This window comes from Pelodiscus sinensis, chromosome 20 (genome assembly GCF_049634645.1).
Source record: "Pelodiscus sinensis isolate JC-2024 chromosome 20, ASM4963464v1, whole genome shotgun sequence".
Lineage (NCBI taxonomy): Eukaryota > Metazoa > Chordata > Testudines > Trionychidae > Pelodiscus > Pelodiscus sinensis.
The window spans coordinates 7,816,077-7,829,467 of NC_134730.1; the positions used below are offsets into that span (position 1 = coordinate 7,816,077).

At 46.7% G+C, this 13,391-nt stretch overlaps 1 protein-coding gene across 5 annotated transcripts in view; it reads left to right on the forward strand.

Moving 5' to 3' along the window:
- Nucleotides 1-13,391, forward strand: part of TNRC6C (trinucleotide repeat containing adaptor 6C) — a 344,243-nt gene that overhangs the window by 65,770 nt on the left and 265,082 nt on the right. For 3 of the 5 annotated variants that reach the window (XM_075903558.1, XM_075903557.1, XM_075903560.1), the window contains one exon: nucleotides 1,894-1,953. The exons of the other annotated variants lie outside the window; for them this stretch is intronic. In XM_075903558.1, coding sequence (XP_075759673.1) covers nucleotides 1,894-1,953 — 60 coding nt within the window. The remainder of the gene's footprint in view (nucleotides 1-1,893; nucleotides 1,954-13,391) is intronic. 5 annotated transcript variants of the gene reach the window in all.

A 13,391-nucleotide genomic window follows, 5' to 3' on the forward strand; every position in this document is an offset into this window, starting at 1 on the left:
TATACTTTTGTATTTGGATATTGGTGTTTTTGAAGGGAAGGTATCTAAGTTACTGTCCAAGGAGCTTTATTTACATAGTCAATTACGTTATCTAGAGCAGCAGTTCCCAACAACCGTCTGCCGACCAGTGCTGGGCTACGAGCCACTGGCTGCTGGGCCGTGGGGGCTGCCACAGCTGAAGCCAGCTGTTTGGGGTGGCTCTGGGGGCTCTGTGTTTGAGGTACACCCCAATTCACTGAGCCACCGCACAGCATCTGGCTTGCAGGTTGCTGCAGCCTTGTCCTCCCACCTCACCTCCCTGCTCTCCCTGTGTGGTTGGAGCACCAGCACTGGTCTCCTGCTGTAGGGGGAGAAAAAGCCCCAAGACTTGCTGAACCATCTGGCTTGTGAGGAAGAAGCACTGCCTCTCCCCCTCTCCCAGCTGAGGGAACAGCAGCATGCAGGCAGCGCTTCTTCCCTGCAAGCCGGATTGTGTTGTGATTAATGCCTGCTGATTGCTAGACCTGCAAGGGTTTAACATAAAATGTATGTCCCTAGTATTTTAACTTTTTGTATTTACCAGTTCTTTGTGCATGATTGAATCTTCTGTTTGATTTGTAAACTCGTGCAGTTGGTGTCTTGCCTTGGCTGGGGTTGTGGGTTTTCACGTGACAACAGAGCTGTGAAACTTTTTAATAGAAACAAAAATGAGATTGAAAAGCTCACAAATGGTCAGGGGGGACTCAAGGCAGAAATAGTGTCTGAGATTGTGGGATTTAATTTAATTTTTTTTAAAATGCAATGTCTTATAGTCATCATATTAATTCAGATTGATCTCATTAATAACATGACAGTTGTTAATTAAACTCAAAGAAGGAAGTGCAGAGAATGTCTTGGAAGGGACTAGAACAATAATTTGCAATAATTTGACCTTTATTCTGCATTTTTTTTCTATCTGAGTTTTTGTACTTGTTCTGTGAGGGGCAGTGTTTATCTACAGCCGCTCCCCGAGTTGCGAACCGTCGAGTTACAACCGTTCGCACTTACGATCAAAGCTCCCATGGAGCGGTCGTAAAGGTGGTCCCCGAGTTACGAATGCGACCCGTGCTTACGAACAGCGTGGTCGCGTGTAACTCAGTGGGGTCCAAGTTATGAACAGATCGAGTTACGTCCTAGTGTTTAGTCCGTAACTTGTTTGTAACTCGGAGAGAGGCTGTATGTGGATTGGTCCTGCTTAGAGCAGGGGGCTGGACTTGACAACCTTCTGAGGTCTTTTCCAGCTCTGTGATTCTGTGTGTATCACTACAAGTTATTTGCATTCTACCAGTGTAAGAAAAATATGTTCTTAAAATTACCATGATCCAAGTTCTCTGCCACTGATTATTTATTTTAAGCAAAATCTTAGTTTACTCCCACATAGCCCTCACCAAAGTTAGTTGTGTAATTGAGAGTTTAGTGTAAGCAGCTCTTGGTAGCCTGTACAGCATTTCTGAAATCCTACTCCTGATAGGTAGAGAGTAATTATTACTAAATGCACTGCCCAGGCCAAGATATATTTCTGGTTAATACGATCTTGATTCAAATCAGTTGAGTTAAATGGGAGTCTTGGGGTGATAGGAACGTGCTTTTCTGGATCACTTGAGTTAGTGACTGTGTCAGCTGCCTTTGGAAGACAGTAATTTTCTGAGAATGATCCTTCTCCCCCTCTGTATGCTCTGATGTTCACATCCATCGGATTCTCTACCAGCAATTCTTTGGAGAGATGATCAAGGTTCACATTCTGGATAATATTGCCTAGTGAATGTTTATTTTTGGCAGCTTGTTGCAGGTGGGCTTTTTCGAGCATAAGTTACATTTCTGATCACTGATGCCACATAAATTGTTACTTATCAGGTGCCTTTTTGTGTTCCAAAGGGAAACTGGCTGATGCCCTGGCTACATGGAAATCTTTAGCAAGAGGCCCAAAATGCACCAGTAAGTTTTTTTCTGTGGTATAGCTATTAGCATGTGTGTGTCTAACATGCTAAAGGTCCCTGGTTCAAAGCCAGGCAGAAACAAAGTTTCCCTTTCTTTCATACAAAGTCCATTTGTTTTTCAATGCCAACACATTTTTGCAATAGTCCTTAACTTCTGTGCTTTCTTCCTCATTGTTTCTTTTCATGGGTCTTGGAGAGGATTAGCCTCATATGAAGGGAAGGGTATGGATCCTCATTTGAGAGCTTGGCTGCCAGCTACTTAGCCAAAATGAGCATAATACAATTCCAGGCGTAGTTTGTGCCAGCCAGCAGTTCCCCTGCTTCTGTTTCTTTTCATCTCACTACAAACCATCTCATACCTTCAGGTGAGGGTAACTGTGTATGAGAATTAGCTTTGCTGTAGAATGGTTGTGATGGGTAGAAAGAGATGTACCACCTTGGCCTCTATGAGCAAGGCTTAAAACATTGAAGGAAACAAGAGCTGAGAGATCACATCCATCACCAGCATCAGGATGCCGGAGGGTTCTAGGGCCATCTTTAGGCATTCAAATCACACATGGCTGCATAGGGCTCCTGAAGATTTGGGGCTGTGTCAGGAGGCAGCACACACAAGGTGGCACCACAACAAGCAAAAAAGAAATCCTTCAACTCAAGCCATAGGGCTTCTCTGGGCTCGGACCTTCCTCTGCTGGTGCAGCCTCATGCAGAGACGGGCAGGGAGCAACATGGGTACCTGACCTGGGCTCCCTTCCACTCTTTCTTCCCCCTCCCCCCTCCACTCTGTGTCTTTGCATCGGGATCCTTTCCCTGCCTCTCTCTTGTGCGTAGGGGGCTCAGCTGGCTCCTCACTGTTGAGCACCTGCAGTGCCCTTGTTGATCCCTTTGCCTCTTGCCCTGCCCCCTTGCCGGTGGTTGCTTCCCCATCCCCAGCCTCTTTCTTTCCTCCTGCTATCTTCTGTCTCCTAGCTCTAGACTCGATTTACATGGGTCTTGGGGAGGAGAGGATCCCTGTTTTCCAAGCAGCGTTGTGTTCGCTCCCACCCTGCCTGATCCCCTCTCACAGGGCAGGGGAGAGACTGGTGTGAATGGAGGGAGCTGGTTGGGTGGATTAGCAATCTCCCCGAGTCATTGGCTCCCAGCTGGATTCCATGCAGAATTTGAAAGCTCCGGTTCATCCCTATCCTTCTACCATCTCCGTTTCCCACCGTGTGTGTGTGTGTGTGTGTGTGTGTGTGTGTGTGAGAGAGAGAGAGAGAGAGAGAGAGAGAGAGATAGGGGCATGCAGGGAGGGGAGAGGGGCTGTCCATGGCAGCTCTTGGGCCTGGGGCTTTGATTTTATGCAAATGAGTTTGCATAATGAATTTACAAATAAATGTTACCAGTCCACCAAAAGTTGTGAATGGGTTTGCTCATCTTCAGTATAAAAAAGATTAGGAATCACTGATCTAGGGTCAAGGTTAGGTTATCTAGGGTTACTTATGCCCCTTTAGAATGCCACAAAAATATATTGTTTCTTTTATTCTGAGCAAAATAAAGCTATTGAGTTAATTCTCTAATACAGTGCAAAATTTAAAAATTGCATTGTCTTGATGTAAAGTTGAATACATAGTTTGTTTAATCAAATAGTGTGTGTGTGTGTGTAGTTGTAGTTTGCTGTAAAATGTCACCATTTTCTGCATACCATTTTCTGCTGCAGCAATCATTTTCTGCTGCAGCATCAGGAGAGATTAGTAATCATAAAGGTCTCCTGTGGGTAGGTCTCTGTAGTGTGTTGTCAATTAAATGTCACGTATGTGCCTGGAATATATCCTAAATGTTTTCATTTATGACTTGAAGTACAAAACTCCAGAATAAAGAAACTTTCCTTTGTGCTTTGAAAGACGCATGGCTTCTTCTGTAGTTACTGATCTAGTGTTCGAAAGCACTCCCTTCACAACTTACTCTTATTTCCATTCCAAAAAAAGATTTAACTTTCTAAATCCTCAAACGAGATGAGAAACGTAGTCACTTCTCAGTTACAGCAGAGACCTATGTCACTTGGAAGCTTCTCTCTTTCACCAACAGAGGTTAGTCCAATAAGAGAATCTCACCCATCTTGTGTCATCTTTTCTAAGGCTTAAAAAAGAACGAACCGTCTGGTAGCACTTTAAAGATTAACAAACATGTAGATGGTATCATGAGCTTTTGCGGGCACAGCCCACTTCTTCAGATGACCGGAGTGTTGGAAGACCAGGTTATCTAAAGAAGTGGGCTGTGTCCGCAAAAGCTCATGATACCATCTACATGTTTTGTTAATCTTTAAAGTGCTACCAGACGGTTCGTTGTTTAAGTTTTTTCATCTTACAGACTAACTCAGCTACCCATCTGAAACCCATCAGTCATTAAGATTTATTATAGTATTAGAATATTTGATAAATATTTAATTGGCCATTGCTGCAGAGTTGAATGACTAAAGAATTGAAGAACTGACAGAATATTTACCAACTCTTAAAAGAAATGAGCGTTACTTCCTGTTTAACTGGAGTAAAGTGCTGCTGAATTGGATAATGTGGGGTGCCTGCTTGACACTTATCACATAATGTGTGTACTTCCACATTACTGGATTTTTTTTGTGATACTGTTTTTTAGAATATGGCTCTTGACTTGCACAGTTTTAGTATAATTGTATATACTCGAATAGGTTCTTCTGATAAAGGTATTTAAATCAAAGCATTCTTCTGTAACTTTCAGGTGTTCTGCACTCTGGTAGAAAGCAGTCATTAGATTATTATAATTTTTATTAGTAACTATGGTGATGCTTTTTGGACAGGAAATGTAGACATGTGTAGAGTATAAACACTGAGGCTGACCCAACCCATCCTTCTCATGGCATTGAGGCATTGCTTAATACACGGTTTGTTCTCTGCAAACAATATGTGATTGATTTGCTTCCCCCCCCCCCCTTCTCTTCATGGCTTGTACCACTTGAAGCCCCACAGGCTTTATCTAGATCAGGATTTAAAGATATGGTACTGCCTAACATAGTCCATCTAACACATTGTAATAGTCATGTTACAAACATCTAGTATAGACAAGACAGTCTATACTTGAACACGTACTTTAGTCTACAGAAGAAAAGATTTGATAGCAGGTTTTAACTACCTGAAGGGGGGTTCCAAAGAGGATGGAAAGAGGCTGTTCTCAGTGTTGACAGATGATAGAACAAGGAGCAGTGGTCTCACGTGGCAGTGGAGGAGGTCTAGGTTGCATATTAGGAAAAACTATTTTACTAGGAGGGTGGTGAAGCACTGGAATGGGTTTCCTAAGGAGGTGGTAGAATCTTCATTCGTAAAGGTTTGAAGTCCTGGCTTAACAAAGCCCTGGCTAGGATGATTTACTTGGGGTTGATCCTGCTTTGGTCAGGCAGTTGGAGAACTCAGTGACCTCCTGAGGTTTCTTCCAACCTTATGATTCTTCTTCGGGTAGTGTTCCTGTGGGTGCTCCACTGTGGGTGTCGGGTCCCATCCCGGCGCCGCAGATCGGAGATCTTCTAGCTGTTGTTTGCCGGACTGCGCATGCGCGATGGCCATCTTTTGGCTTTTAGCTCTGTTTCCAATCACATGGTCCGGCTCGCCGGTTCCTCTCAACCGTCCTCGGGTGCAGATGGAGTAGTAGCTCCTTCTATTGTTCTTTGTTTTTCCTGAGAGGAGTAACTTGTTTTAGTGTAAATAGTACTTAGTTAGTTAGTTATATATAGATATTCTTTGAACAAAAAAAAAATATATTTTTTTCTCTTATAGTTAGTTAATCTTCTACAATGCCTGGTTCCCCAGGTTTTAAGAGGTGCGCGCTCTGTAAGGACTCTGTGCCTGCTTCAGACGGGCATTCAGCGTGCATAAAATGTCTTGGTGAGGGGCACATTCCACAGAAGTGCCCTCACTGCTCAAAGCTAACGGCCAGGGCTTGCAGAGACTGCGAGATGCATCTCAAAATGTTTCTCTTTGACAAAGCCCTCAGACCACAGTCAGACCCTCCAGCGGAGGTATCTCCTCACGTCCTGACTAAGGCCACTTACAAGAAGAAACCTTCCTCTTCATCTTGCTCTTTTCCATCAAGAGTGAGTACGGCTGACAAACTGGGCACCTCAGCCTCAGGCTTAGTGGTGATCCGCAGGCCAGAGAAGGACAAGCATGCCCGAAGTGTGGCAGCACCAAGTCCATCGGAACGCGCACCTCGTAGGGCTACGTCAGCTACTCCAGCAGCGCCGTCTCCCTCATAGGGCTAAGTCAGCTACTCCAGCAGTGCCGTCTCCGGCACCGGAGTCTTTGGCACCGAGACACTCGCTGTTGGAGTCTTCTCCGGCACCGAGAACCAGGGCACCGCCCTCTCCAACAGCACCGAGAGCCGTGGCACCGCCGCTGGCACCGAGAGCCAGGGAGCCGCCCGAGCCGCCAGCACTGATATCTGTGGAACCAACAGAGCTCTCGGCACCAAGAACCACGGTGCCTATGGAGCCCTCGGCACCGAGAACCACGGCACTGACTTCATCTCTGGTGTCCGTTACTCCTGCTTCCACCAGTACCAGGGTGACACCGGCACAACCTGACTGAACGGCACTGTCAAGGAGGTCGACCCCCTCTGCATCATCCATCCATGTGTCGAGCAGAGTGAGGGAGAGAGCACAGCGGCTTCCTATGCTGTCTCCCAGTCCAGGTCCGGAGACATTTTCACCGGAACCACCTTCTCCACTGCCTCGCTCTCCTATGAGGACTCGCTATCAGTCTCCTGCAACGTACCATACTCGGCATGTCTTACCTTCACTCTATTACTACCACCAGTGATATTCTCCATCGCCCTCTTATTTCAGACGACGCTCCAGATCCTCGAGGTCTCCATCACATCACAGGTCCTCACATTATGGTCACCGTTACACAAGTCGTTACGATTATTCTCTGTATCATGATGACCGCTGGTACAGACGATATGATTCCAGGGAGTGGTCGCCACGATTGCTGTCTCACTCGGCAGCAGTGTCTTTGTCATTGGCTCAATCATCTGTGGCATCACCCAAGTGTGTGTCGGTGTCCCCACAGCCTGACAGACCCCCCCACACCTTCAGGCGATCAATTCATGCCTCTTGAACACATGCCAATGGATGCAGGCTATCCACCTGATACACTGTGATGCTGTGTTCCAGGGGGATACCTCTCCCACAGATGACATCAGAGATTTTCAGGAACTTTTTAAAAGGGTCGCTGAGACTCAAAATGTCAAGCTAGGCGAGGTGCAACAGAAACAGCATCACTTGTTGAGGAATCTTCACCCCTCTCAGTCTTCGAAGATAGACACAGCGGCCCAAACCACGGCGACATCTATAGTTATGCGGTGAGCAACCTGGTTTCACATGGCAGTGACCTCTAAAGAACTACAGACCAAGGTCGAAGATCTGTTTGATAGACAGAACCTGTTTGCCGATAAGACAGATCAGGTTTTGCATTCTGGAAAGGACATATGTACCACCTTAAGAACATTGGGGATGTACACCCCCCCTTTCAGATGCAAACGTTACACTCCTTATCAAAGGCAGACACCATTCCCCTACACTCCATACCAGGGGAGACAATACGATGCTCAAAGAGGCCGTCAATGTTCCCAGAGACGTCGCCCTCAACAGCCCAGACCAACGCAACAGCAGTTGAACAAACAGCAAGTTTGACGCGACCATTGAGGGACTGCGAACTATTCCGTTGATACCCTCTTCCACCGTCACCAAGGTGTCATTCCACCACCGCTTAAGGCCCTTTCAACATCGTTGGGCCTCCATCATGTCAGATCGATGGGTCACACAACTGATGACATCCAGTTAACGTGATTCCATTTCTCTCACTCCCCCTCCACTCCTTCCCCCCACCCTTCAGGGACACTTCTCATGAACCTCTTCTCGCCCAAGAGGTATCTCACCTCCTCGAGCTAGGGGCTATAGAGAGGGTTCCAGAGCCTTTCCACGGCAGGGGGTTTTACTCCCGTTATTTTCTAACAGAGAAGAAATCAGGCGAGTGGAGGCCTATACTCGACCTTCGGCAATTGAATCATTACCTACGCCTACAGTGCTTCAGGATGGTGACTTTGGCAAAGATCATTCCAGCACTGGAAAAGCACAACTGGTTCGCATCCCTCGGTTTGCAGGATGCCTACTTCCATATCACCATACATCCAGCACACCGGCGATTTCTTCGTTTCGTAGTAGGGGACAATCATTATCAGTACAAGGTCCTGCCATTCGGACTGTCATCAGCTCCGAGAGTTTTCTCGAAGACTCTCGAAATAGTGGCGGCTTATCTTCGTTGCGTAGGAGTGATCATCTTCCCTTACCTAAATGACTGTCTTTTCAGAGCACATTCGTTCGAAGAAGCCTCTCAAGCAGTCACTATTACGACCCAGTTATTCGACATATTCGGTCTTATACTCAGCATTCAAAAGTCCACACTAACTCCTCAGCAGTCCATAGAATTCATTGGAGCCTACCTCAGCTCCACGACAGTGCGCGCATAACTACCACTCTCCAGGTTCCGCATCATCCAGTACTTAATACAAGTCATCACCACAAGCCCTACGGTAGCCGACCTCACATGTCTTCAATTATTAGGTCATATGACGGCCACGATGTTTGTGGTAGCCAATGCCAGGCTTCACCTACACTGTCTCCAGTACTAGGTATCCCAAGATATATGTACCTGGCAGACGCGATCTACACAGGTCCATAGTAGTTCCCGTCATAGTCAAACGTTCTCTTCGCTGGTGGACGTCACCAGGCAACATCATGACGGGCATGCCCTTTCACAAACCGCAACCCACGATACAGCTTACCACGGACACCTCGTTGATCGGATGGGGGGGCGCACACTCAAGACAGTCAGGTTCAAGGTCGATGGTCGCCAGAGGAGTCTCTTCTCCACATAAACCTACTAGAATTACAAGCTGTCTTGAATGTATGCAGACATTTCCTTCCCTGCCTCCGCAACCGGGTCACCACTGTTCTGACAGACAATATTACCACCGTTTACTGTATAAACAGACAGGGAGGCGTTCGTTCCCATTCCCTGTGCATGGAGGCCGTCCTCCTTTGGAACTTTTGCAATCTTCATGGAGTGACTTTTGTAGCCGCTTACCTACCAGGGAAGGACAACACCACGGCCGACGCGCTCAGCAGGTAATTCGCTCAACAGCACGAGTGGGAGATACACCCACACGTGCTATGTGCTATATTCAACAAGTGGGGTCACCCTTTAGTCGAGCTCTTTGCCACTCAGTGAGATGTGCTCACTATTGCTCCAGAGCGGGCATAGGTCGAGCCTCCCTAGAAGATGCTTTCCTTTACAACTGGAGTGGGAATTGCTGTATGCATTCCTTCCCATTCCACTAATATACAGAGTCCTGGAAAAGATACTTGCGGACAATGCAACAGTGATTTTAATAGCACCATTCTGGCCCCGCCAGATATGGTTCCCTTACCTCTTTGGATGTCTCCTCATCATCCCTTCCATCTTCCGAATCGTCCAGATATTCTCACGCAGGACCACGGCCACACTCTCAATCCGCAGCCATATTGCCTCTCTCACAATGGCCTGGCTCTTATCTGGTTCAAACAAACGGAGATAATGTGTTTTCATGAGGTGAAGAATGTAATTCTCCACAGTATAAAACCATTAACACGAGCTATTTACCTTCATAAATGGTGCAGATTCCTACAATGGTGCACCACCTCCCACGTCCTCTTTGCAGTCCATACTGCAATATATTCTGTATCTTAAACAGGACTCGCTATCTCCTTGCTCAAAGTGCATCTGGCTGTGAACACGGCTTTTCATCAGCCCGTAGAAGGGTTCACCCCCTTTTCCTCACCCAGTTACAAAGAGGTTTCTAAGAGGAATTGCTAATCTCTTTCCTGAGTTCCAAGCAGACTCTTGGAACTTAGAGCTCGTCTTAGATACGCTAATGCATCCACCATTTGAACCATTAGCTACACGTGAATTGAATACGCTCGAAAGTCCTATTCCTTTTGGCTATTACATCAGCTAGATGGGTGGGGGAGTTGGCGGCCCTATTGGCCAAGCCTCTGTATACCATCTTCACCCCTCAGGCAGTTATCCTTCATCCTCACCCTTCCTTCTTCCCAAAAGTTAATTCTGCCTTCCATATAAATGAACGCATCATATTACCGGTTTTTTATCCAAAACCCCATACCTCTGAACATCAAGCAAGGTTACATTCCCTCGACGTACGTAGGGCCCTTGCCTTTTACATTGACAGAACTTGAGAAGTAAGGAATTCTCACCACTTGTTCATCTCCATGGACGCTCGTTCTAAAGGTTCTCCACTTTCCTCTCAGAGAATCTCTAAAATAATCATTTCCTGCATAGCTCAATGCTACGAACTGAGAAATAGACCACTTCCACGCGCTATTTCAGCTCATTCTACCAGAGCGATGGCTTCTTCAGTGGCTTTCTTTAAGGGAGTTCCCTTGAAGGACATTTGTCGAGCAGCTACCCGGTCTTCGGGCTTCACATTTGCCAAACATTACGCTTTACAGAATATAATTATGATTGACGCAGATGTAGTCACCGCGGTGCTAACCTTGACAACAATCCACTGATTCCGAACCCGCCCTCTTCTTTCGGGCTACTGCTGTGAAATTGCCTACAGTGGAGCACCCATGGGGACACTGCCCGAAGAAGAAGTTACTCACCTTGTGCAGTAACGATGGTTCTTTGAGGTGTGTGTCCTTGTGGGTGCTCCACTACCCACCCTCCTCCCCGTTTTGGAGTCTTTCTTTTATGTCTTTCAGACTTCGGCGGTCATGAGGAACGGGCGAGCTGGACCGCGCTACTGGAAATGGCGCGAAAAGCTGCAAGATGGCTGCCGCGCATGAGTGGTCTGGCAAACAACAGCTAGAAGATCTCCGATCTGTGGCGCCGGGATGGGACTTGACACCCACAGTGGAGCACCCACGGGGGGACACACCTCGAAGAACCATCGTTACTGCACAAGGTGAGTAACTTCTTCTGACATGCTACACTGACTCAAAGCTTAGGCCCTGCACTATCACTCCTCGATCCCTTTCTGCCGTACTCCTTCCTAGACAGTCTCTTCCCATTCTGTATGTGTGAAGCTGATTGTTCCTTCCTAAGTGGAGCACTTTGCATTTGTCTTTATTAAACTTCATCCTGTTTACCTTAGACCATTTCTCCAATTTGTCCAGATCATTTTGAATTATGACCCTATCCTCCAGAGCAGTCTCAGCCTCTCCCAGCTTGGTATCCTCTGCAAACTTAATAAGCGTACTTTCTATGCCAATATCTAAATTGTTGATGAAGATATTGAACAGAGCCGGTCCAAAAATAGACCCCTGCAAAACCCCACTTGTTATACCTTTCCAGCAGGATTGTGAACCATTAATAACTACTCCCTGAGTACGGTTATCCAGCCAGTTATGCACCCACCTTATAGTAGCCCCATCTAAGTTGTATTTGCCTAGTTTGTTGATAAGTATATCATGCTAGACTGTATTAAATGCCTTACTAAAGTCTAGGTATACCACATCTACCGCTTCTCCCTTATCCACAAGTCTCGTTATCCTATCAAAGAAAGCTATCAGATTGGTTTGACATGATTTGTTCTTTACAAATCCATGCTGGCTGTTCCCTATCACCTTACCACCTTCCAAGGCTGTGTCTACATTGGCACCCTTTTCCAGAAAAGGGATGCTAATGAGACAAGTCGGAATTGCAAATGCCGCGGAGGATTTAAATATCCCCCGCGGCATTTGCATGAACATGGCTGCCGCTTTTTTCCGGCTCGGGGCTTTGCCGGAGAAAAGCGCCAGTCTAGACGGGGTCTTTTGGAAAATAAAGCTTTTTCCGGAAGATCCCTTATTCCTGATTTCAAGAGGAATGAGGGATCTTCCGGAAAAGGCTTTATTTTCCTAAAGATCCCGTGTAGACTGGCGCTTTTCTCCGGCAAAGCCCTGAGCCGGAAAAAAGCGGCAGCCATGTTCATGCAAATGCCGTTGGGGATATTTAAATCCCCCGCAGCATTTGCAATTCTGACTTGGCTCATTAGCATCCCTTTTCCGGAAAAGGGTGCCAATGTAGACACAGCTCATGTGTTTACAGATGATTTCCTTAATTACTTGCTCCATTATCTTTCCTGGCACAAAAGTTAAACTAACTGTTCTGTAGTTTCCTGGGTTGTTCTTATTTCCCTTTTTATAAATCATCTTCCAAGATGATAGATAGAGGCTCAGATACCTCCTCTATCAGCTCCTTGAGTATTCTAGGATGCATTTCATCAGGACCTGGTGACGTGCAGGCATCTAACTTTTCTAGATGATTTTTAATTTGTTCTTTTTTTATTTTATCTTCTAAACCTACCCCCTTCCCACTAGCATTCATTATGTTAGGCATTCCTTCAGACTTCTCGGTAAAGACCGAAACAAAGGAGTCATTAAGCATCTCTGCCATTTCCAGGTTTCCAAATTTATAGGCCTCCTTATAAACGAGAAGTCCACTCTGGACCCCACGCAAAAAATATAGTCGTGGGGACCCACCTGGACTCTGCCATTGAAAAGGTGTCGCTTCTCAGGGACCACAGAAAGGACATGTATGAGATTATTGGGCCATATAGTAGCTTACACCTACATGGTAAGCCATGCCAGGCTGAAGCTCCGACCCCTATAAAGGTGGTTGAGGAGTGTTCAGAACCTGGCATGGTCACCTCTGGATGCAGTGGTTACACTGCCAGAGATGGTGCTCCTTTGACTGGTGGCTCCAGGAGGAGACGGTTTGTGTGGGGGTCCTGCTTGTCAAGCAGAACCCATCGGTACAGCTGTATGCAGATGCATCGGACACAGGCTGGAGAGCCCACACAGGAGCTCTCAGGACTCAAGGTATGTAGTCCCTGGGGGGGAGAGTTCCCTACACATAAATGTCAGAGCTCAAGGCAGTCAGGTTGGCATGTCAGGCCTTTCTTCCTCAGCTGGAAAACAGCGTGGTTGCGGTGTTGACAGACAACATGACCACCATATATTATATCAACAGACAGGGTGGAGCTCGTTCCTCTCCCCTTTGCAAAAAAGCCCTAGAGCTGTCGGAGCTTTGCATTGCCTGGAACATCCACCTGGAGGCAACCTGTCTGCTGGGGTACAGCAAAGTTCTGGTGGACAAGCTCAGCCGGTCCTTTCGGGCTCACAAGTGTACCATCAGGATAGATATTATAGGGGAAATCTTCCAGTGGTAGGGTTTTCCCCATTTGGACCTATTTGCTATGCGGAAGAATGCCCAGTGCCAGAACTACTGCTCATTCATGGGCCCAGGTCTCAGGATGATGCACTGCATATCCAGTGGCCCTGGGGGCTGCTGTATGCATTTCCCCCTTTCCCGCTAATTCATGACCTCGTCA